The sequence below is a fragment of the Schistocerca serialis genome, chromosome 3 (genome assembly GCF_023864345.2).
Source record: "Schistocerca serialis cubense isolate TAMUIC-IGC-003099 chromosome 3, iqSchSeri2.2, whole genome shotgun sequence".
In the NCBI taxonomy this organism is placed as follows: Eukaryota; Metazoa; Arthropoda; class Insecta; order Orthoptera; family Acrididae; genus Schistocerca; species Schistocerca serialis.
In genome coordinates this window covers 76630281-76656025 of record NC_064640.1, presented here as the reverse complement: position 1 = coordinate 76656025, position 25745 = coordinate 76630281, and the positions used below count along the sequence as shown (strand labels likewise).

Genomic DNA, 25745 nt, shown 5'->3' with positions numbered 1-25745 from the left:
GTAAGTCTGCCTTTTCCTCCTAGTGATTTTCCACCCTCAAGTACTTCATCTTTCTTCTCTTTCAGCAAGCGACGAAGCCTAGCACCAAGCCTCTTTTGGATGTGGCCAACACATTCCAACTTTTCTATTGTTGTACTGTACAGATTTTTATCTGTTATAGCTTTGAATGAAGAGGGGTCCACATCACCAAGGTACCACACTGGTCCTCAGACCTGGAGAACATCCAGAACATCCTCACAACTACAGCAGCCTCCATGCCCCCAATTGAGCCACTATAATTTTTAGAGGATGCTACTGCATGCTTTTCTTGCCACAGTTTCTCACTGTTTTCATTGTTAGACATTTTCCTTGTTGCACACTGGTGGCAGTATTTAGACATAATTTCTACTTCTAGAACTTACCTGAGTCAATACCAATTCCTCCACTGCTTTCTTCATAGAAACTTTGGTAGTATCGCACACAGCATCAGACATTTCTTTATTTATTTTTTCAAACCTTGCACAAGGTGGAGGCATGTTCAGAAACCACTCAATAAATTACCTCCTTCCCTGCCCTGTCCAAGGAATCCCAGAGCATATGCCACCCTAAAATTGCTTTCATAGGTACCAGTGTCAAATTTGTTGGAAGAGGAAAATGAGAATTCATGGCCACATGAATTATAAATTAATTTAAAATCACAAGCTATTCCCACTCTTCTTTCTTCAACAACAATCATGCATTCTGTATTTTTACAGCTAACACATGAACATGAAAACTTGATAGCCTGGCAGAAAAGCTCTAAATCAATAAGTCTGAATCCAGTGGAATCCATATCAACATCATTCATGCACCTGTACAATTCTCCTGTTCCAAGTTTCAATGCTGAAGGTGAGAGCTTATGTACTTCATTTCGAGCTGCTTCCTGTTTTTCGTTGGTAAACTGATTTCCATGAAACCTCCATTTCCTAAACACAGTCTTTCCACCACCCATAATGCATAAATCTTGACTTCCACATAAAGGTTTGTGAATTCAACCTTCCGCCTACTAATATTTGTTAGTATTGTCAAAATGTAAATAAAACACATGCAGGAATGTTTTCAGGGAAAAATATAGAGGTCAGCCAGAGATATAGGTCAGACAAAGATATCTAAAGAAAACCGCCTTCATACTGACAAAAATTCCGCTGAAGCAAGCAGTTTCCCAAATGTCGGAAAAGGAGGGAGTGACCGCCAGTGCAGAGTTAATCAGTTTAACACTTTACAGGTATTTCTAAAGCTGCTATCATGATAAAATTCACACAAACATAGATTAAACTGTATAGATCAAGAAAATTATATTATTGAAAAATCGATTTTTTGGACCAAAATCCATTACATCCTCCCTTAAGAGGATATGAGGTCATGGAACAGGCTGTGAAAGTATGAAGAGAGAATTGCCAAGGTTATACAACTACCAGGATAAAGAAGTGCAGAGGCACGATGTGATATGATGTGATGTGACGTGATGTATTCCAAGGCAATTCATGGACTACTAAGTGGATTAATAACAAGCAACTTAGTACCTTAAGTGGATGTCTAATGAATAAGCTTTGTAGCGTAAGTGCGGTCTCTGAATTTTGGGGGTTAAGCCACCAGATACTCTTGTGGTTGAAACCTATTCTGAAAATGTGGCATGACATTCACTTAACTCAAGAATCTGTTCTAGATCAGTCTCAAGTGGGAACACGGAGGGCCATGTCTTCCCAGGGAAAAGTAAAACTACTATTTTATGGCCTAATTTGTGGGAATATAAAGTTGAAGTATTGTGGCAGCCCCTAGCCACCAGTGAGTGTGAGTTGTTCGCATTATGATTATAGTAATATAGCAGTTGATTTACTGTGAGACAGGTATGTCTTGGCTTGGTGAAACTCACTAGCAAAGTCATAAGGCATGGATGTTGCAGTACAGGTAAGGGGATTTCTCCACCAACAGGTTTCAATAGCGCCACTGAAAATGTGACTGGTGTAACAGGTGTGCTGCTATCCTGTATAAATAGTTGCCATTTTGGCAGTGGATTCATTCACAGCCCATCATTCCCAGGATATGGGGGGGTTATGCCAGGTGAAGGTACAATATGGAGCCACCAGCAGCAGTCACAAGTTTGGATTTCTCTCACAATACCTGCTTCCTGCAGTAAGTCTAGCTTCTGGACTCAATACCATGGCACAGCAGGGTTGTCACAGGCCCACTCCATCAGCAAGCAAGACTTTTGCGCAGGGAGCAGTAGGTTGCATCCCCGGTACGGCAGCCACCTTTTGCCACTGTGGGATGGGCATCACTACGCAACACGCCACTGGCAACTGAGACACGGTCACCCTCCAAAGAGCTGGCTACAGCTGCAAGAATCCTGACTATCTTCAACTGCAGCCTATATAGGGTGCTGTCTGGCATGACTCATATAACCAGGTCATCTGCTGCATACTGAGCACTGTCATAATCAAACAAGGGTGTGCATGTTGTAGAGGGCTGGCTGGCTGGCTGGCTGGCTGCAACCTCACTAGCCACAAGGCTCCAGATGCTAACATAGAGCAAATGTTTGACTGAATAAAGTGATAATTTTTGATAGCTGAGATTCACTGGGCCACCACCAGCCTGAAATCCTGCCTCAGCTCTCTGCCTCCAGCCATCCTGCACCACAGCCGCCCCACCACCCCTGGCGTTAGCTACAGAAGACTAATATGTAGAACAGCATACACCCATTTGCTTGTACATATACCTTACTAAGAAATTCACTATGAACTGTCAATGGAAAGAAATTGGCTGTAGGAGGGAACAATAAGAAGGTAACACAGATGAAGTTTGACACTGAGACCAAGTTTAATTAGAAATATACTAAGTCATGTGTGTCTTAAGGTTTATCAAAGTCATGTGAACTGGATAGGAAAAGAAGAAATTTTTTTTAACTATATCATAGACCTTTAGAGATAGTGGAGGTACCCTATCCCAATGCCTGTAGATTACTTTCTCAGTATAAGAAACTGTTAGGTTTAAGAACAATTTTTACTCGAACATATAAAAAAGCTGAGTCTGTGATGAAGTGCCTGAATATGGATTGAGTGGTGTGAATTATCATTGTCAGCATTTTATTCTTTACATGTGTGTTTACCTAATTTTACATAAGGGAAATGCTGTTACCAAAAATCTTGACAAGCTCTTGACTGATTTACTTCGAAAACTGACATAGGCTACATATTTCTGAAATGACAAAGTACAGTTCTTCTGTTAAAACTGACTGCGCGGGGATGTGCAAAACAGTGTAATCATTGTTGTAATGCAAAAACGGAGTGATTTTTCTGGTGTCCTAAAGGGCATGATCACTGGCTTTCAGGCCAAGGGTGGAAGCATTTCTGAAACAGCAAAGTTTGTAAAGTGTTCATGTGCTGCTGTGGTTACAGTATATTGTGGATGACAAAATGGCACCACATAAAACTGACACTGAGGCTGAGGCAATTGTGGTGCACCATCTATGATGAGAGGGCTGACCAACAGCTGTGGAGATGTGTGTAGGTGAATAGACACACAACTGCCGAGCAACTGACCAACCAGATGAACACAGGGGCTACTGACAGTGTCTCCTCAAGGACAGTCCAATAAATGATGTTGCATTTGGTCCTTCGTAACAGGATCTGGTTCATGCATCCATCCTGACTGCTGTTCATCAGCAATGAAGGTAGGAATTGGACGTCCACTATGTGACAAAAAGTGGCCTTTTCATATGACTAACAATTTATGCTCCATCAGAAAGATCACTTTTGGTGTGTAAAGTGTGAAACGTCTGAAAGCGAACACACTGCAGCTATCATCAGAAGGGTCCAGGCGGGAAGTAATTCTCTGGGTGATCTCCTCATTGTGGAAGGTGCAGTGGATGGTTGCAAGTATGCGAGGATCATGTCCACCCCTACACGCAGCTTATTTTTTTCCTGGGAATGATGCCATCTACCAGCACGGCAATGCAATGTGTTACACAGCTCACAAAGTGCTCGTGTGTGGTTTGAAGAGCAGCAGGATGAGTTTACCGTACTGCTCTGGCTACTGAACTCCTTGGATTTAAACACAATCAAGAATCTATGGGACCATCTTGATCGGGTCATTCGCACCATGGATCCTCAACAGAGAAACCTAGCACAGCTGGCCAAGGCTCTCAAACTCGCATACTCGACACCCCCACTGGTATCTTCCAGAACCTCATTGACACACTTCTTGCATGTCTTGTAGTGGTCTGCACTGCAATAGGTGGTTACTCAGGCTTTAAACAAATGGTCACACACACAACAATGTCTTGTTTTGTTTTCTTACTTGCCGTCAGTTTTAGAGAAAACAGGAAAGTTGTATTTACGGCTTATTGGTTTATGGTTAGACTACTGCTATGAACCTGAATCATCTGAAACTTCATAATCCTATCCATCTGCAGAATAAAACTATGCGAAATACTGTCACTGGAGCTACTATCCTCACAGATCCAGCAACTGGAGAGGTCTCTCATAACCTGTATACCAACAATCTCAACCAACTTACCCATTCGTTTTAAGCAACTTCAATTGCCAATCAAGATTCCATTTGCAATAACAATAAACAAGTCTCAAGATGAGACAGACTGGTAAGAGGAAAGAGGTTGGGGGAGGGGAATGAACGTAGACACAGGGGGTGAGGAGATAAGACACAGAGAGGGAGAGGAGGCAATGGACCGAAAAAGGGGGAGCAGGAGGAGATGGACAAAGAAAGATGGAGGAAGTGATAGGCAGACAGAAAGAGGAGGGTTTAAGATGCACATCCAAATCCCATACATATGTAGGAACTGCAAAACATTGCCTGGTTCACTAGTTAATTAATATTGCTTTACTCCATTTGGGTAGAATTTTGGGTGTAGCATTTATTGTTTCATAAAATTAAGAGTGCTGATCGTTTGTTTGAATATAGATGTACAGAATATTCTGTAGTAAAATAAAATTAATGGGAAGTGAGAATAAAATACAAGATATTTGTGTGATGACTGATGATATATGGAGGGGTATTATATGTGTGGGTCACATATCTTTAAAATTGTTTGCTGCCATGTAGAAAAGGTAATGTTAAGTATTATGGCAGGTAACATTTTATCACCTGAATATTTCTGGCTATATTAATGACTCTATAGTGTTTAACTGCAAGTGCTTGATTAAATTACAATATATTTCTTTATATTGGTCACAATATAAACTGGATAACTTAGATATATCACCACTTGCATCATCCTTAATACAAAATTCTGAACTAAGGCATTCAATGGAGCAGTTTTACAACTTTAGTTTTTTTTAATAATGCCAATACATTTTTCAAGTTCAATTGAAATTGGCAGCTTCTTTTCAATTTTATGTTAGAGTGAATGTTACAGATGACTCTGATGAATGAGAGAGTATTAGACTGGATGTTAATTTGGGCTCATTTGTGTGTCCAGAAAACTGTAGCTGTCCCGTGACAGAACACCATAGATCACAGAAGAGGTTCATTCCTGGTGGTGTGTAGTGAGGCAAGAAACAGTTATGTCTGTATATCCAAAAACAGGAGAAAAAGTTACGTGAGTGTAGTGTAAGTGGTAAAAATTTAATAGTGAAGTTGTTTCGTATGAATCTTTGTTCCTGTGATGAATATTTTATGACTGGAATCTGTGCTCCTCTGAAGAATTTTTTTATCATTGTTTCAACCAGAAAAAACTTTCCTTGTAAAATTTATTCATGTAGGATGAAACATTTATCCCCATTATAAATGTTTAGAACACTAAACATTAAGTTATACATACATTAATGCAAATGTACATGAAAATATGATTTATTTGAGATTCCATAAAATTCTCAAATAATTTTTATTAAAATTGCTTTTACATGTCATTTTAATTGACATGTGTCTTTAAATACTAGCTTTGTTGGACAGCATACTTAACTAGGGCCATAAGCTAAAACTACTGGTATAAAACTAATGCTAATCAAATGGACACACACATTTCATGAACGTTTGTAAATAGTTGTAAAAATGAATTTTTGTTATGACAGTTTAGTAGTTTAGTGCATTCTGGATATTATTATTTATTATAATGTAGGTTTCAATTTTTTTCCATTTAAATACTGTTGAAAATTTTATTTGGTCTTTTGTTTCAACATTACTTACGTAATGGGCAGCAACCACCTTTTTTTTTTTAAAGGCTTTTCATATTGTTCATACTTTTTTTGGGGGTGGGGGGTGTATTGTGACAATACAAGTCATAGCCTCAACTAAATACCGTAAGTAGTTACGTATGTGGTCAGAGATATATTTTACACTTTATTCATGTAGTGCATGTACCCTCTGCAGCTGGTGGATGTGATGCCAGGCAAGGGGTGCAGGAAAAGGTGCTGAGAGCACAGAGCAGACACACTGTTGTTGGCAGCCACAAGGGTAACACATCTGAATAGTGAGAGACTAGCCAATGTGTTTAATGAATGTGTGCTGCTCAAGTCGAACCTCTATTCAACACACTGCGACTAATACACAAACATTTAAGAGTGATTTTAAAACTTTACAAGAACTTCATAATGACACCAGCCGAAACACGACAGGACTGACTCCTTCTGGAACCTGTGGGAATGCATGCCTGAGACGCACTATGGTACTGGGCTGTGTCTTCATTCTTTTATAATGATCATCAGGTGACTGACAAATAACGTTATCACTGGTGAAGAGAATGTGACACCACTGTTTCAAGTTCCATTCCGAGTGTTCCTTTGTAAACCTGCTTCGCATCCCACAGTACTAGAAGGCTAGTAGTGTTGCTAGGGAACAAATTCATCACATGGAGTCAGTTTTATACTGTTTGGGTCAACACATTCCTCCCATTTGCCTCCAAAAAGGCAGTGCAATGCGTTCTCCTCGGGGTAACTACCAGCCAGAATTTGAGGCAGCTGTCAGTGGCAGGTGGTGTTGTCCATGAATGACCATTACACAGCAGATCTCCAATGTCTGGTGTCTCATGATAGCCGTTAAATCTTCAAGTCACTTGGCTGCAGTTTATGACAATAATGCTGGCAACTTCCTGTGATGACAACTCTTCTTGATAATGATAACGCATACACAATCTAAGCTTCAAATGACTCTTCAAGGGACGTTGACTGAATGAAAAGTGTTGATAAACCAGAGCAAAAGCTACAATGGGGCAAGAAATCATCTGAACCCTCACTGAACAAACAATCACAACATACCACTAACGATATTTAGGAGAACCTTTAATTAGGATGACTGGATATGAATTTGAAAACTGCTCCTAAGTGTGTGTCCATTTTCTTAAACATTGTCTCACTTCCTCATTAACCAGATTTTAAACTGCTTATGATGAATCTATTTTAAACTGCTAGTGATGGATCTAAAAACTGCACATAAACATCCTCTATTTCTGTTTTTCCTCTATGGATTGTTCTTTCCATGTGGGTGATGCAGTTTACAGGAGACTGAGGGAAAACTAGTTGTAGTTTGAAATTAAAATGGTGATCTGGTATTCATCTAAAGGAAGCCTCGAAAATCACAAGAAAACTAAATTATCACTGAACCACTACCCTACAACTTTGTTGTCATAGCAACTGTAGCAAGATCTTGCTGGATGACCATTGTGTATCAATGAATAGCCACATGGTATGAAGTGCAAAGATTACAGTTGCTTGCTATTCAACCACTATTGTCTTATGCAGATTCAAAAATATATGGAGTATGTGATATCTGGCAGGTTAATGTTTTAATAAATACTACAGCAATGTTTTATCTAAGTGTACTGAGTGTCTCTCCTAAGAGTCATCAGGTGCATTTTGTCTAATGTTTTGGCCATTATTTGCAGTTTCATTTTTGCAATGTGTAGCTCGAGCCAGCCCAAACAAACACTGCGCATCATTTCTTTTATGTCATGTCCAGCATTGATGGAAAGTGTCCGTTTGTTTCTCATTATGAACAATGTGATTTTTAAAGTGGAATTTTCATGTTCATTTGACAGAGTGGTTCCAGATTAGCCTAGTGTAATACTCATTTCGTCTGTATGTATCAATATGATAGAGTAAAACATGAATAATAACCAGTATTCCAGCAGCATGACTGCAACTGTAATGCAGTAATGCTACTAAGTCACTGCTTAAGTACTGTTTATTCTTCCATTTTTACTGTCCATGTTATAAGATATCAATAAAATGAATATTGCACTGGACTAATTTGGGACTGCTCTATCGAATGGACATGTAAATTTCCATTTTAAAAATCTTATTGTTTGTAACAAGAAACAAACTGACACTTTCCATCAACTCTGAGCGTAACATGAAAGACATGATGAGCAGTATTTGTTTGGGCTGACCCTAGTTACATATTGAAAAAATGAAATTGCAAATATCTGCCAACACATCAGACAAGACACACCTGACAACTCTTTGGAGATACACCATGTTGGGCATCTGAGACTGACAGCTAGTGAAGTGGTAAGGAAAGAAACAATGAATGAGCAAAGATGCATCTGTCACAATGACAAAAAATTGACATGATTACAAAAAATATCATCTATATTATATGAGAAATATAACTGTCCACTGCTGTATAACTTTAGAAGCTTAGAATACAAAAAGAAATGAATTCTGGAACAGATGTATGTATTGTTACTTTTCTATGGTTAAGTTTCTCCCAACAGTCAAATGCTACATGACTAGACCTGTACAATACAGGACACTGCAAATCATCATAATGAAAGACAGCACATCATTCAAAGCAATCGATTAACAACAGACTAATAATTGTTACAGTACAATGTGCTCACTTTATCTTCTTCACTGACACGGAGTATGCGTTAATATTAATCTTGAATAACACAGGTAGCAAGGGTAACAGACAAGAAGTTAAAGGCTATTTACAACTTGTACAGAAACCAGACTGCAATTGTAATAGTCTATGGACATGAAAGGGAAGCAGTCACTGATAAAGGAATGAGACAGAGTTTTACCCTATCCACAATGTTATTTGATCTGTACACAGAGCAAGCAGTAAAGGAAACCAAAGAAAAATTTGGAGACAGAGTCAAAGTTTTGGGGGAACAAAATGGACAGCATCTTGGCAGGAGGATATAATATAAGATAAACACTAACAAAGGCAAAATAAGGATAATGGAATGTAGTCAAATTAGATCAGGTGGTGATGAGGGAACTGGATAAGGAAATGATACACTGAACTTAGTAGATGAGTTTCGCTATTTGGGCAGCAAAATAACTGATGATGGTTGAAGTAAAAAGGATCTAAAATGTATACTGCCAATGGCAAGAAAAGAAATTTGTTAACATGAAATATAGACACAAATTTTACAAAGTCTTTTCTTAAGGTATTTGTCTGGAATGTAGCCTTGCATGAAAGTGAAACAAGGACAATAAACACTTCATAGAAGAATAGAACAGAGGCTTTTGAAATCTGGCGCTACAAAAAATTGCTGAAGATTAGATGGGTAGATCATGTAACTAATAAGGAAATACTAAATAGAGCTGGGGAGACAAGAAGTTCGTGGCCCAACTTGACTAAAAGAACAGATCGGTTGATAGGACGCATTCTGAGATAATAAGGGATCACCAATTTAGTATTAAAGGGCAGTGTGGGGAAGGTAAAAATCACAGAGGGAGATAAAGAGATGAATACAGTAAGCAGGTTCACAAGGATGTAGGTTGCAGTAGTTATTCGGAGGTGAAGGGCTTTGCACAGCACAGAGTAGCACAGTGAACTGCATCAAACCAGTCTTCAGACTGAAGACAATGATGACGCCAACAACAACGAAATGTTCAAGCAAGTGGTTGGTTTTTATCTTCCAACTAAAAGTGATATAAAATCAACTAGCGTGTTGGCTTGTAATTTCGAATTTGCTAACAATACAAAATTGTTTCATTGGACATTCCAAAAAAACATAGCCACAATGTGCGACAATGCATTTTAAGTTTAGCACATCATTAAGAGTAACTAAAAATATAAAAAAAAAGGTCTTACCCTCTTCTTTCTCTTGTCGAGTATCAGATTCGTCCGAGCTTCCACTGTTTCTATTCCATCTAAGCGTAGGTTTCTTCTTACCATTGTCCGAGTCCTGAGATTCAGTATTGTGGCCATTACACACACTACGTGTTTCAGTTTCAACCTCAGGGGAAACTTCCACATGAGGAACTTCACTTTTCTCATTTGGATCGATTTTATTACTCTCGAAATCTGGAAATTAGTTCAAGTATTAAGTATGAAAATGAGTTACCTTATGAATTGCTTGCTAGTGCATATTATGAGTTCAATATAATAATAAAAAGCCCTAGTGGAATGCAAATAATTTAATAAGTAAAGGTAACAACCCACTGAATAATAGTGTCACTGAGTTGTCAAAAGGTTCATAAGTAGGACTGAAAACTTTGCCAGCTTTTGGGTGAATCGTTTTTCCAAATAGAGTACCCCTCCCCCCCCCCTCCCCCCCCCACACACACACACACACACACACACACACACAAAGCTGCATGCTGCATTGTGCCAACTGACTACAGTGTCACTATACAGTCTGCAGGCAAAATGTAGCCATAAGAAGTGAGTGAGTGTGTGTGTGTGTGTGTGTGTGTGTGTGTGTGTGTGTGGGCGCGCGCGCGAGCGAGAGAGAGAGAGAGAGAGAGAGAGAGAGAGAGAACTGCAGCTCAAAAAACAATCTATCCAAAACCAAGATACATTTACAGTTTAGTTTATTTGTCTTTTGATGACAACACCCCTGCTATTCAGCGAGTTGTTACCTTTAGGCCAAGAATTATTTATGCATTAAAGATTGAGGTAATAAAAATCAGGATTTAATTTAAAGAAAACCACATTTTGCAGAACATACATTACTAACATACATTATTAATGAATGGTAGGATTATATTACAGGATGTCTCTGACTTTATTGTTTGTAGCAGCGACTTCCACGGACTGTACACCAATTAATTTTGATGATGACCCACACAATAATCTGCCTTATGCAAGAGATTTCATTTATTTTTATTTTCCCCTATATTTCAGCATTTTGTGTACTATCTTCAGTGTTTTTGTTATCATCATCATCATCATCATCATCATCATCATCTCAAATGCAACTCTAGCAGTTTTTGTGTTGGTAGTGTCATATGACACAGACAGCTTGCAGTAGTATTTGGCCTTACTGAAGAAATTGGTACTTGTCCTTTAAATCCTATATAATAGTGACTTCTGATAAAGTACCCCTAGTTCTGTAAGTTCTGGTTTAGAAACCAGAATGTAACAGATTTGCTGCCTCCAAGTACACATCTGTATCATTTATAACCAGATTTATACACTCGCAGAACCCCCAGTTCTGTAGGTTCTGGTTTAGAAACCAACATGTAATAGATTTGCTGCCTACAAGCACACATCTGTATGCTTTACTGCCAGATTTACACACTCACATGTGTTACTTGTATGACGCACTTTTGTCCTACTGCTGCACTACAAGTTTACTAAACTGCTGTTGCTCTGCATCCACACATTCATAATATCTTCCAAGGAAATTTCTTCAGTCATGAGAAACTTTCTAATTTTCAAAATTTCTGTTGTGGAAATGACTTTAAATATTCTCAAAGTGCACATAGCTAATATAAATTTTAGTTTTAAAATTTTGCTACAATTGCTGATAATTTTCCCATGGAAAAAGAAATATCGTGATTTATAGAGGTATAGCTTAATTCTCTCAGGGCTACTCATGTGAGAACAAACTCATGTCATTTTGTGAGAGAAGATATGAACAGTCATGCTATGACAAATAAAGAAATGGATGCATATATATTATAGAACCAAAAGCATTTCAGATTGCACAGTGGAAGAGAGATGTATCTGGTAAGATCATTCCCAGACTTTACAGTGAGATCAACAGACCAAACATACCTAAATGTTTTACAAGAAGTACGATTATTGTGACAAAGAAAAAGACAAATGAAACCAAACTGTTTGGGAGCATCCTGTGTGCTTCAGTGAAAGGAAGCAATAATTGTTACAGTTTATTTACATTTACTCATACCTTATGTTAACTGGGGGAGGGGTCAACTAATAATCATATCTGGCCATACTCTGAGATTTGACAAAGTGCACACAAACACTTCATAAATTCCATTTGCACAATGTACCTACAACTTTTCTTGAATACAACAGTTTCAGTTCTGCTGATTCTATTTACCACGTCTTTCAGCACTGAAGGAATATTTAACTCAAAAACTGTCTGCCTTGTCTGTCCACGACTAAGGAGAAAGTAGGAGTAGAATGCAGTGGGGAGGGGGTAGGGAGTTTACTGTTGAGACAGAGATGGAAGGATGGTTACTGTGTTTGAACTATGTTGGTAAAGGAGCTATAGCTTTCCTGACAAGAAGCACTTGGGTTCTGGTGCAAAGATGTACAACTATCAGAAGGTGTTCCACTTACTCCACTCCCTTCTTTCTGTGCAGCTACATGAAACAAAAATCTTGTCCCATATACTAACCTACTGGGAGATAGTTGTCAACGAGGCTGTGGAGATTAGAATGTACAAAGACTATAATGGGGAAGACAGTAATCATCTTAGTGATGCATGAAATGGACTCTTGACATTGAGACAACAGCTAAATTTGACGAGTTGTTTATTTTCTGACAGATGTCGCTAGCATTGCAAACACAGAAACAATCTTGAGCAGCATGCTGACTGTCAATTGCTACCGAGACCTTCAAAGTCTTATGGTTAAAAGCTGTGTTTTTATTACAATTTGATACAGCACAAATACATAGAATACTTTGTACAAGAGTACTGCTACCAGAAACTTTGTTCCCATATTTCAGTACACAGTATTTACACCCACACCAACTCATCAAGATGAAAAAGTACGAGTATAATGTGGGTTTGGATTATAAAAGAAAAAAGAATGAACTGGACAATGAAAGGTGCTTTGGCAATGAGAAAACAATGGCTTTGATTTGTTTAATCATCCACTCTCTTTATGTGATTCCGGCCCCTCTGACCACCTACTCCCAGATGTAAGAAATTGTTGGGTGGAAACACTGTGCATCCGATGACGTTGGCATGTCAGCAACAGGTTGGGCCTTTGCAGACCTTCTAAAAGTGTATTTCATGGATGAAACATGTTCATTGGGACAATGTTGGAAAAATGTACTACCAGACAGAAGAGGACTACATCACTGAAAAGATGATTCCCCCCCCCCAATTCTCAAATTAAGATACTGTCAGGCAAATGTTATACCGGACCTCCAAGCACAATAAAGGACTTCACATGGTTAACGTGATACAATAGCTGAATTACTGAAATGCGGATACTAGTGAGAATATTAGCATCAATGAAAACACAAGCAATTTGATGCCTAATGAATGTCCAAGCCAAAATACTTTACAGCATTCAAGCTTCAAAGTCTTTACAGACATTTGAAACCACATGTAATAGCAAATGATACACAAAAGGTCTCTGCGCTTTTGAGTCACTAGGCAATCAACTTAAAACTGACTCTTTATCTAGTACTAATAACATTGAAAGCCTGTTACACCAATTCTTAGTATAATATTTTATACATTATGAATGAAACACAGACAACAGTCATATCTGTAAATACCCAGAGAAAAGTTGAACTCTAACATTTCATCAATGGTGAGGATGTTAGAGACTGAGCATGTGACAGGAAATCAGTAATGGTCACTTCAAAGAAACCAATGCAAAATTTTAACTTCTTTAGTAAACCAAGTCATTGTCACATATAACTTGTTAATTTTTATTTTTAGATGACAGGTTTTGACCTTCTACAGAGATAATCATCAGACCTACATTCCTTTATGAGAGCAGGAATTGCTGGGGGGAGCAGTGCTCATATAGCAGCATTAACCACATCAGCACAGACAGGTCTGCTCCATGCCAGCGATTCCTACTGTCATCCAGGAATGTAGATCTGATGACGACCTCTGTAGAAAACCAAAACTGGTCATTTAAAAATAAAAATTAAGAACTCGTATGCAACCACAGCTGTGTTTACTACAGAGTTTATAATATGAATACAGTGCGGATTTCCTTGAAGTATGTTCCACTTACATAATTCACCTGATTCATACATCATCCTGTTACTTACAGTCTGTACGCCAAGCATTAAAAGAAAAGCAACAAATATTTCAGGTAGACAGCCAACTACATAAAAATCATTACAAAACACTTTAAAAGGTTTAGGGATGCAACAGGCATACAATGCAAATATCGTACAGCTTATGGTTTCTGTTGAATGGAATTGGTCCTATATGAAGAAACATATTTTGACTGCCTCCTGTAGCAGAGCAGAGAGGGGGGTGGCGGGGAGGGGGGGAATTAGTAAGTGAAAAGGGTTAATACCTACAACTCCTTCAACTGGGAGTTCAGATGATTGTTGAATAATTCAGTTACAGCTGTATGAAGATTAAAATGGAGCATATCCTACAACATTTCTTTCAGTGAATCAACACGGCATACAATTCACTTATCAACCCACAGTACCCATTGTTTGAAGTCAAGGATCCTAATCAAACAATATTTGTTATTTCCATGTATCTACAGGAGATAGAACACATTCAAATGCACCAAAGCATCACATGCCAGTCTTTGCACCAAGAATTCACTACTTGCATTTCCTTGCATTTAATAACAATTTTTTATTGAACTAGAACATCAGCTCACTGTTATGTGGACAATACTTGTGGTATGACAAGAGGTTGTTTTCACCAAACACAGTTCAGAATACAGATGAAGTTTCAGATCACTGACAAAATGAAAGATAGATTAGAGTTCAATGATGCCATTAGGGATGGAGTTCATAGAGAAGGTGACAACAATATTCACCTGAAATGAATTTCGATACTACCAACATATGAAAGAACACACTTCCAGTATCACTACAAACATATAATTTTTTTTCTTTCTCAGAATGCAAACCTACTACATATCAATTTAAAAAAAAAAAAAAAATAGTGCAATCATGCAAAATATGTGGATGGTGTTGAAATGGGAAGGTGCTTGATTGTCAGACCAAAATTAGAGTCCAGACTCTACACATACATCTACTTCCATCTTTTCAATTATTACTGTCCTTATCCACACACCAGGTTAGCTGAGAGCACTAATGCGCTGCTTCCTGGACTCGGGTAGGCGCACCGGCCCCGGACTGAATCTGCCCGGCGGATTAACGATGAGGGCCAGTGTGCCGGCCAGCCTGGATATGGGTTTTAGGCAGTTTTCCACATCCTACTAGGTGAATACCAGGCTGGTCCCCAAGTACCACCCCATTTACACGCCTCACAGACATCTGAAAAAGTTCGCACTATTTCATAGTTTACACTATGACACAGGCAGCTGGGGAACACTCATTCCTTCCCGGTGGGGGATGGGGATGGGGTAGGGGGTTGGGGGTGGCGGTGGGGGTGGGGTGGGGGTGGGAGGTATGGGGTGGTGACAGGAAGGGCATCTGGCCACACCTTAGATTAACCGCACCTAATCTGACTTAACCATGCTGACCCTGTGCACAAATGTGGAATAAAGGCGCTAGCTAAAGAAGAAGAAGAATTACTGTCCTTATCCATTTCAATAGATATGTTTGTATTTAGAGGAATAGAAAGTGACATTACAAACCAGGCTGTTTTTAAAACAAAATTGATAAAGCAATAGCAACAAGTCACTTTTATACATGAAATGTTATTACTGAATAACAACATTCTCTTTCATATGTATTCCGATGAATATTTATTTAGCTTATCTGTTTGGGTTGAGTTGAGTTGAGTTGAGTTGAGTTGTTTGGGAGAAGAGACCAAACTGCGAGGTCATCGGTCTCATCGAATTAGGGAAGGACGGGAAAGGAAGTCGGCCGTGCCCTTTCAAAGGAACCACCCTGGCATTTGCCTGGAGTGATTTAGGGAAATCATGGAAAACCTAAATCAGGATGGCCAGACGTGGGATTGAACCGTCATCCTCCTGCATGCGAGTCCAGTGTGCTAGCCACTGCGCCACCTCGCTCGGTTTATCTGTTTGCATCTATTGAAATATGCACTGCCATCTGAAGAATACGAATCCACAGACAGCCTATGTTTGAACACCCTAATTACGTACCAAGCATTGAAGTGACTGGTAACTGTCCCTTTCTTCATTTCATAGCAGTTAATTTCAAACTGTCATGGAACTTGTGAAGATTCACAAGGGATAAAATACCGTCAGGAACTATTTTCTCCCACTGTAAGTTTTATTCTTAATTACAAAAACTGGAAATGAGGCAAGCTTTATTTCATGTGGGTTAATACTTACACAAGATATATCTGAACACTATTATACGCTCCACAACATTGTTACAATGCAAACAACACAAGTAGAAATAAACTACATGCACATTTGACAAGCCTTTCTGATTCACATTCAGTTTAACTCCTCTAATATTTTGCCTTTTCAGTGGTATGTAAACAGACGCTGAGAGCGGGAGCAATATATGTACAGCAGCTGCAATCCTAGGGCTTGCAGTAAACACACCACTTTCATATGGTCGTAAGTACTCTACCAGCAATAAATAATCAGTGTGGCGGGTGGATCAATCAGTTCGTATTTCACTGTTGAAGCCACAGTTACACCGACTCTCAAATAAAGTTATTACCTCACTCTCTGGACTTGGACTTTGATTTGGAACTCTGCTGGATTGTGTGTGGTTGCACAGTATGATTCTGATTAACCTTTGGATCAATAATGTGGCACTTACTGAGCCACCAAGGGACACATGTAATAAGATAAATTATTTCAAATATACTGGATGTACTTCAAGATAATTATTAAAATGTCCCACTTAAACTTTTATCTGAACCATGCATATGCAATTGCATTCATCATTCGTTAACAATTAAAAATCTCTCAAATAACATTATTTGAAGTACAACAGGAGAAAGAACACCAACAATTGTTCAACAGGATAATACAGATATATGTGGCTTCTTGGCCAGTCAAAATATACAGCAAAAATGAACCACTCTGAATTGAATTTTAACCTCTGTCTGGTCCTATTGGAGATACACCTGACACTATATGCAAATGATGTACGTTTCTCTGGATACTGAACAAGAGAACTTCCTCCCATAAATATATATTATACACCCATTCACAAACCTGGTTCAGAATGCCCTAAGTTCATCTTATGTTCACTATACAACAGCACACAATGTCATCAAACATGTTCCAGAACTCAAGAAAGATATCATTAGCCCACATTTTTTAATCTTTTATGCAGTGTGTCCAGAGTTTCACCTGTCCGCTGCTCACAGAAATCATGTTAAGTCTTACGGAGATTATTTTGGGTCTACAAGGTTTATCATAACACAAGGATGTAACAAGGATGTAAAATGTCTGTCAGTCATTCTCCAATTTGGTGGATGCAATGAAACAGTAATCTCATCTCGTTCTATATAACTACTTTCAAGTGCAACAGTTCCCGCCCCCCCCCCCCCTTCTTCCAGTTCAAGTTTTCATCAATATGTACACTCAAAAATTTGGAACATTCTACCCTGTGTACTGAGTCCCACTCACGTGCTACATCAATTGCTGGTATGATTCCATTTGTTGCACAGAACCGAATGTTGCATGTTTTTACAAAATCTAGGGAGCGTCCATTTTCAGAGAACCACTTAATAATTCTTAAAATTGAACCCTCTGGGACTCCCTTTGTGATTCTACCCCAGTCACTAAAACTTTCTACCTTCCAGACGTTGTCTCAACTGCTCAGCATTTTTGCATTCTGCCTGTGAAGTACGATTCAAACCAGCTTTGAGTAAAGCCATCAGTTCCGTAAAACTTGAATTTTTGTAAGAGAGTACCATGAGCTATGCAGTCAAAGGCCGGGGGGGAGGGGGGGGGGGGGGCAGGCAATATATTATTTAAGGCTTGTACTATTTGATGAGTGAATGTATAAACAGCATTCTCAGTCACACAACGTTTCTGGAAACCAAACTGTGATATGTTAAATAAATTTTTTCTACTTCAGTGTGCATCTACTTGAGTACATTACTTTTCGAATATTTTGGAAAAATATGTCAGTAAGGAAACTGGATGATAACTGTTTAAGTCTGTTTGTCATCTTTCTTATGAAGTGGTTTGTCTGGAAAAATTCCCCATGCCAGTGATGCACTGCACATCACTAAGGAAATTACTTATTAAGGTGGAACAACTTTTTAGATTTCTGTTTGAAATTACGCTCAACTCTGCAAGAGTTATTGATTTTTAGAATCGTATTAATTTCAGTGAAGGATGTTGGTGTTACTTCTAACCGCCTGAAGTTTTGTAGGATGACATTTTATTATCTTCTCTTGCCTCTTCAACTGAACCATTTAATCCTGTATTTTCTTCTATGTTTAGAAAGTGTTTGTTCAAAGTACTTGCGACTTGTGAATTATCAGCCACAACATTTCCATTTAGTTTAACTGTTATGGAATCTTGTACACTGACTGGCTGTAATGTCTGACAATGTCCCTTACAGCTTTTATCTTACTATTTGCATTCTTTATTTCTGTCAGGACATGCATACTACTGGGCATTATATTGACCTTCCTTAAAATACTACAGTATTTTTTGTAGTATGCAAGTAATGTTGGATTTGACTTTGGCCTTTACATAGCTTTACCTCTTCCACGAGATTTTAACTCCCTATCCACAGCCCACTTTTTTTTATGTATCTCTTGGATAATTTTACTTTCGAACATTGACCCAGGTTGTAAGGTGCCATACTGTTTATTTCCATTAATTATGCAACATTCTCATATAGTCCATTAGCAATTGGGTACACATTTATTGTTTCAGCCTGTGTACGGCCTATACAAATGTTATCAATCAGTGTCCTACTACTTTGCTGCGCAAGTTGGAAAACACCCAAATAATAATTCTAGATCATTTTTCCTGTCCATATCCTTTAAGGAATATACATTCAAATCTCCACAATCTACTAACTGCCTCCTCTTGTCAGACAGGTAGCTCAACAATGTATCTAGATTTCTTATAAACAGTTGAAAATTTCCTAGAGAGGAGCTGTAGACTGTTGCAATTAGCACAGAAGTATTCTGCAGTAACAGCTCACAAGCACATGCTTCTAGATTCTGATCAACACAAAGACTATTTGTTCCAATATTTTTTTTTTACTTTGCGTCCTACTTTCAAATATGTTGCAACTCCTCCGTTTTCCATGTTAACTCGACACAGAAAGTCTATAGTTCTCGATACTTAACTACTTCATCCCTGTGGTAACATGGTGTTGAGAGGCGCACAGAACATCTAACCCTTCAGAATTTACCTAATCTTCCAGACAGAGAAAAGCTCATCTATCTTGTTTTTCAAACCTCTAATGTTGTGATGAGACACATTAATTTTATTTTTCTGGAAACTGTTACATGTATTACTGTCTTGCACAGCCCTAATTTCTTTCAGTATTGTCTGTAGCCCAATTTGAATATCTTTTTAAGTGGCCCTTGATTCCGGTAATCACTGGGATTTTGTCTTGTGTGCTTATGGGCCATTTGCACTTTCTGCAACATGCTCAGCTGATCTTCCCTTCCCCTCCTATTTAGGAAAGGTTTCAGTACACCGAATAGGCATTACAAATACAAATGAGTGTCAACTAACATTAAAACAGACCCAAGTACATTTCAGAAATTGATGAACTCTGTTTTGACAGGGCTACAAGGCGTCAAATTGTTCATCTACTTGGATAATGTGATGACATTTGGCTCCTCCTCAGAGGGGCACAATGTGTGGCTAAAATAAGTGTTTAAAAGGCTTAGACCCTACATTCTAAAGCAACATGTTGACAAATGTGAATTTTTGCGAAAAGAAGTGTGCTATTTGCGGCATATCCTGCTGACTGAGGGTTTGAGGCCAAGCCGACAGGATGTCAAAGTGATAAAGTATCCAAAGTCTAAAACCAAAAAAAGCAACTGAAGCTTTTCTTAGGTCTAGTCAGATACTGTAAGTGCATCATAAGTACCTTATACCTGGAGTGTTGTGCATGAAAATACCTTTCAGCATTTGAAAAGAGAAGCTGGTCAAGTCCACCACTACTGCAGTATCTGGACTTCATAATCACCACCAACACCAGTCAGACTTCTATTGGGGCTGTTTTAAGTTGAGGAAAGATCAGAAGCAACCTACATGTCCTATACGCCTTGAAGATGCCAAATAAAGGGGAAAAAGGTATTACTATTGACAAGGAGATAATAGACATTTGTTGGGCAGTCAAATATTTTACACTATATTCTTTAGCAGCAAGTTTCTGTTATGTACCGATCAAAAGCTCCTAATCTGGGTAGGTAGCATTTAGGTCCATTGTCCAGATTAATGAAATTTACACTAAACTTGAGGGAGTATGATTACTAGATAACGTATAAGAGTGACATATGAAATCAAGTGGGTGATGCACTCCTGAGAGTGAAAAGAACCAGGATGGGTGGCGTGTGACCAGAAAGCAATGGTAGCGTAGGCCAGGGGGCAGTCTAAGAGGAAACAGATGCATGTGTCAAGGACCCCACAGACAGGTGATGACAACAATGTTGCTGATGCACGAGACCGCTGATCTGAGACCAATGGAAGACTTAAGTGAACAATAAAAAGCAGTGATACTAAAAACAGTATCATGATTCCCCAGTGGAACGTCACCAAGGCATTGGGAGAACATATGAACCCCTAAAAAAGTACTGAGTGTTAAGTGGTATGGAAAAGAATACATAAGAATATATCTGGAAATGTGAAAGCTATCAAAAGAAGAAACTCATTAGGCAACACATAAAGATGCCTCTAAGAGATCACTAAGACTCTGAAACATATTGCAGAGGTTGAAAATACCGCTTCAGTTGTAAATTTACAACTGAAGCGGTATTTTCAACCTCTGCTATAATGCTCAGCTGCGGATGTTCTGCCAACAGGATTGTTTGTCTGAAACATATATTTGAGAGATGTGATATTGGTTTGGTAGGTCCCTTGAACAAGACACACTGAAGAAACATGTACAGGATGTTTCGAAAAGAATATTTTTATTTCAAATGGATATATTTATTAAACTGTAAGACATATAACTATGAGACTTGGGACACACATTTACGAATCTCTGAAGTTTAGATTACAGATGTTGAATATGCCCTCCACCAGTGGCATGATCAATATCACACTGATGCTCAAATTCCTCCCGTTTTCGAAAAACTGTCCCAGTAACAACAGCCACATCAAATGATCCAGCTCACCAACAGCCAAACTTCGAATTGCAAGCAAGAGATTTCTCGGGTATGCAACCACACAGGGCAACTATGCCCACTCCCACCGCCCACTCTGCGTCCGCGGTACCCCCTGTGGCCACGCAGGAGACGAGCCTCCCCCCAGCCCCATCTACACTTCCCCCGCCCACACTACAGGCTTCACCCGCACCACCAGTTCCAGAACAGGCAACTGTAACAACAAACGATACTGCAGCCCCAGCGCAGGAGCAGCCACAGGTGGGGCCAAGCACGGACAGCAATCTCGGAAGAAGTTTTCTGAGGGGACTCGGAGAAGTGGAGAAGCTGTTTGCAGGGCTCAAACTGGGAGCAGTAGTACAAAAGTTAGAGAAACCATAGCGACGGTCTGAGCCACGAAAGATAGATATGCAAAAATGCTAGTAATCGCTGAAGCAACTATGACACTCTTCTTTAATGAGCCGTAATGGTACAAGAGAGTTCAAAATGGAATGCCAACAGCATATCCTCAAAGATCCCACAGTTATAATCTTTCCTAGACCGGCACACCATAGATATGGCCTGCATTCAGGAGACACATCTAACACCAACCGATCTTTTGAGGGTGCGAAACTATTCTGTGCACAGCGTCAACTGGCAAGACTGCGCAGGTGGAGGAGTCGCCATCCTTGTGAAGCGGAAGATTTGTCACCAGGCAATCGATACGCCAAACTTGGCCACGGTAGAGGTGGCCGATATAGAATTAAAAGTTGGCAATCAAACAGTTAAAATATTGTCAGCATATAAACCTCTGCATAGTAATTTCAGCGAGCAGGACCTTCAGAATTTGATCGGCATCGGCGAAAGAGTCATAACAGCAGGGGACTTGAACTCTAAAAGTGTGGACTGGGGGTGTTGCATCATAAATGCTGGCAGTTGGAGTTTGAGAAGGTTTGTTGAGAGCAATCCCCAAGTGGGAATAATTGCTCCCAACAAGCCTACTCAAATCCCCCACAACCCTGACCATGCACCAGAAATCCTGGATGACTTCCTGTTCAAGGGCCTGCCTTGGGGGGCTGTGCCAACAGTCCATTACGAGCTGGACTCGGACCACAACGTGGTTATCGTGGAATGTGCCAATGTCGAAGACACAATCCAGAGGATGGCAAACACAATGTATCAAACTAAATGGGAACAATATACTGCCCTGGTAGGACAACACCTGGAGGACATTCCGCAAATGCGGAACAAAAGGGAGGTGGACACAGCAGTAGAGTATTTCACAAACATCCTCCAGACCTGTGCTCGAGAGACAAGCACCAGGTTAGCCACCAAGCCTGGTGCCAGGGACCTGCCCCCTGATATCTGGGAGCTGATAGTCACTAAGCGGCGCATAAGTAGGGACTGGCAACACTACTGCGATCCTGTCAATCGTTGCTTGCTTAGGCGGCTTGAATCCCAGGTAAAGGAAAGACTGACAGAGCACAGAGGCCTCTACTGGGAAGAGAGACTCAGGAATGCAGAACAGGACATGATCGAAGTATGGGAAATCACAAAGCACAGAAGGCTACTCCTAGGGTAGACAGGCCACTCTGAGGTCCAATTGGGATAGTATATGATGACTAGAATAAGGCAGAATTACTGGCAACATTGCTAGAGTCACAATTTCATACTCACGTCATCAAAGATGACAAGAGTGACAAGCAGGAAGAAATAACAAATGGACAAGTGGCTCAATTGAGGCAAGAGAGGCCAAATACAGAATTTACTCCTGTTTCCGAGTGACTTGTGTGTGCCTACATCAGACGCTTAGGGAATAATAAATCCCCCGTGTCCCTACCTGAAACACCGGCCCCCCAACGCAATCACCTACCTCATCACACTATACAACCAGTGCCTTTCCCTAACCTACTTCCCAAAAGCCTGGAAAACTGCTCAGGTTGTAACTCTACCTAAACCCAATAAGAACCTTATCCTTCCACAAAGCTATCGACCCATCTCCCTCCTGTGCTTTCTAGGGAAAGTACTGGAGTGCCTGATCCTCAGTGCCCTATCCAAATTCCTACGAGACAATAACACAATCATCCCTGAGGAGTTTGCATTCTGCCCTGACACAGCATCATCCATCAATCCCTGCATCTTGTGGAATACATATGCAGGGTGAGAGATCGGAAACACAGCACAGGAGCAGTCTTTCTCGATATTGAGAAAGCATTCAACAAAGTCTGTCATGATGGCTTAGTATACAAGTTATCCCAGTTAGGCATTCCAGGACATATCATCAGCATGATTGACTCATTTCTGACGGGAAGGCAGTACCGTGTCAGATGCGGCAATCATGTAAGCACAATCAGGGACGCTGTGGCAGAAGTTCCGCAGGGCTCAGTTCTTGGGCTCATATTATACCCACTATACACCAATGACGTGCCAAAGTAGGCAGGCAGTGAGATAGCACTGTATGCCGATGACACGGCAGTTACCTCAATTTCATAGCTACAGGAGCACTTGGACGAAATCGTGAAGTGGTGTAATATTTGGAAAATAAAAATAAATTCTGAAAAGTCCATAGCAGGTATGTTTACAAGGAAGTTCACCCCCCCCCCCCCCCCCCCAAATAGACGGATTTCTGTAGCTGCTAAGGAAACAGAGTGGAGCAACTACATATCTCGGCCTTGTACCAGACAAATGCTTAACCTTCGCAAGCAAAGAGACAGATCCAGAAGTAAAGGTTATGCTCCTTTTATCCAACTATACCCACTCTTAAAAAGGTGGAGGACTTCACATAGAAATGAAACTAAGACCATACAGGTCAGTTATCCTCCCAAGTATTTTATATGGATCGGAAGTTTGGTCTATGGTAGCAGACTGACATCTACAAAACATTCAGAGACTCCAAAACAGAATCCTCCTCGTCATCGCCGATGCAAACAGCTACACACCAAACACACACATTAAGGACCTCTTAGAATAACTATCCATCTACACCTACATTAAAAGAAAATCAGAAAAACCCTAGAAAGGCATCCACCTCAGCCCACCAACTAATTCAACAGTTAGGAACCCATTATCCAGATGCTTCAGAGAAGCGACCAGTCTCAATACTAACCCGAGAATTTAGGGTGTAACAGTTACAGACAAAACAGCCATACATGCAAACAAGATTTAGATAAAATACAAAAGCTATTCTTGTAAATATCATTCAGCCATATTAGAAGTCAGATGTGCATAGCCCTGTGGTGTTTTCGTGGAATATAAATATAGATAAGCTATCCTCCTACTACGTCACGTGTGATGAACTGCTCCTATGATGCTCAACAAAACAACTTCATACAGGGGGAAGAGACTGCCACCCTGAAGTCCAAACACTGTTTCACAAGAAGGCGTGTACAGAATGAAAGAGCACATACTCAAGAAGCTGACCCATCAGGTCGTGTAACATTATAGCTGCCACTAGCTTCCTGCAGGGACTGACCCAACAAGAAAATCAGAATAAATGAAGTCAACACCACACAGTGGTGACACCCAGCTGCTACAGCCAGTTATCCCTTCTGAGGTTGCGGTACTGCTGTTGGATAAATACTGGATAGCACACACTCATCAATTCCCCGATCACTCTTAGATGTTCTAAGATGCTTACTGAAGTTCTCTGTATGTGATCGTATCACAGTGTGTACATGGTGCTGAGCACCACCATCTTCATTAACTGTTAACTTTGAAGTGAAGACCACTGCCTTGACATAGGAAACATCTATTCACCTCCCAAAGACTTCATCTCCAGTAACTGCAGGCATCTGCCTGAACGCGGGACTGCGTGAAGACAACTTGGTGCCTTTGCACAGCTGGGTCACCGGCCAAGCGACTATCTTCTGCTGGTGACCTCCTCCCTGGTGGGTTGCATATTTCAGCCTGGAATGGGGCTGCCCAGTACTTCTGTTGCTGTTCAGTAGTTCCTGAGGACCTTCATTGTTGCTGATCACCATCTAGAGGCCAGCTGCACCTGACACACATACACGGCAGCTTCCTTGACGCTCATGCCCGTTGCTGCTACGGCATGCTGCATCCCGAGCCAGCAGTTGCCGACACAGGAGCATGGTGTGCTGGCAGCCACTTACATCACTCCAGGGCAATAGTCACCCACCTACTGCAATCCAGTCCCTCTATCAAAATGGGTAAAGGACTATTGTGAACATGCATGTTTCATTAATGATTTGCAGAGTGGTTCCCATCACCACCACCTTTATAACCCATATCCAGGCAAGGATGTAGCACTTTTTTCTGATCTTCAACCAGCTGATCTCTCTATCACTGTTGGGGGCAACCCCCAGCCCCAACATTCTAGTGTCCGAAGTGTCTGGCACCACAAAAATAAATGAGCTGATACACAGCAGAATATGAAAATGGTACCAACAGATTGTGGAAGAGAAAGGCAATTTTTGTCACTGTTAATGAACAACTTAGACAGCTTACAAGTATTTCCAATGAATTAGATTGGGAATAGGGT

At 40.1% G+C, this 25745-nt stretch overlaps 1 protein-coding gene across 3 annotated transcripts in view; it reads right to left on the bottom strand.

Moving 5' to 3' along the window:
* Positions 1-25745, bottom strand: part of LOC126469739 (SRSF protein kinase 3-like) — a 385641-nt gene that overhangs the window by 69606 nt on the left and 290290 nt on the right. For all 3 annotated transcript variants that reach the window (XM_050096946.1, XM_050096947.1, XM_050096944.1), the window contains one exon: positions 10015-10227. In XM_050096946.1, the coding sequence (XP_049952903.1) occupies positions 10015-10227 (213 nt within the window). The remainder of the gene's footprint in view (positions 1-10014; positions 10228-25745) is intronic.